The sequence below is a fragment of the Morone saxatilis genome, unplaced genomic scaffold (assembly GCF_004916995.1).
Source record: "Morone saxatilis isolate NCDOM2014 unplaced genomic scaffold, NCSU_SB_2.0 Contig5, whole genome shotgun sequence".
Lineage (NCBI taxonomy): Eukaryota > Metazoa > Chordata > Actinopteri > Moronidae > Morone > Morone saxatilis.
This window is the reverse complement of record NW_023340095.1, coordinates 9137761-9138175: the sequence shown is the minus strand read 5'-3', so window position 1 is coordinate 9138175 and position 415 is coordinate 9137761. Positions and strand designations below refer to the sequence as shown.

General features: G+C 41.9%; 1 protein-coding gene across 1 annotated transcript in view; it reads left to right on the top strand.

Moving 5' to 3' along the window:
• LOC118339350 (GRIP and coiled-coil domain-containing protein 2) overlaps positions 1–415 on the top strand; it is a gene marked incomplete in the record, with an annotated part of 13495 nt that overhangs the window by 9930 nt on the left and 3150 nt on the right. Inside the window, 1 exon segment of the mRNA XM_035676935.1 lies at positions 228–305. Within this exon segment, the coding sequence (XP_035532828.1) occupies positions 228–305 (78 nt within the window).

The window sequence follows — 415 nt, the reverse complement described above, 5'->3', positions numbered from 1 at the left end:
GTGTGTGTATGTGTGTTTTTTTGTAAGTGTGTCCCGCAGGATTTCCTATTACTATGTGTAACATTGCTGCCTGATGAATGTAAATAGTGTTATGCAACCATGTGTGGGCGTGATTGTTGTGGAGGCCTTGAAGATGCTGGGAGGAGTTAATGATTTGTGTGTGTTGCCATGTTTGAGTATATGAGGGTATGTATTTAAATTTTCACTGTGTGTGTGCATACGTGCAGGAAAGCTCCCTCATGATGCTGCAGGCCTCTCTGAAAGGAGAGCTGGAAGCTAACCAACAGCAGATAGAAAGCTCCAAGGTAACACAGCCAACACATCCCATCAAAACATCTCCCAGCAATGAAATATATAGTTTTACAAGTCACTTAGTCCTACACAAGTCACATATTAAAGTGTGTGTGTGTGTTTG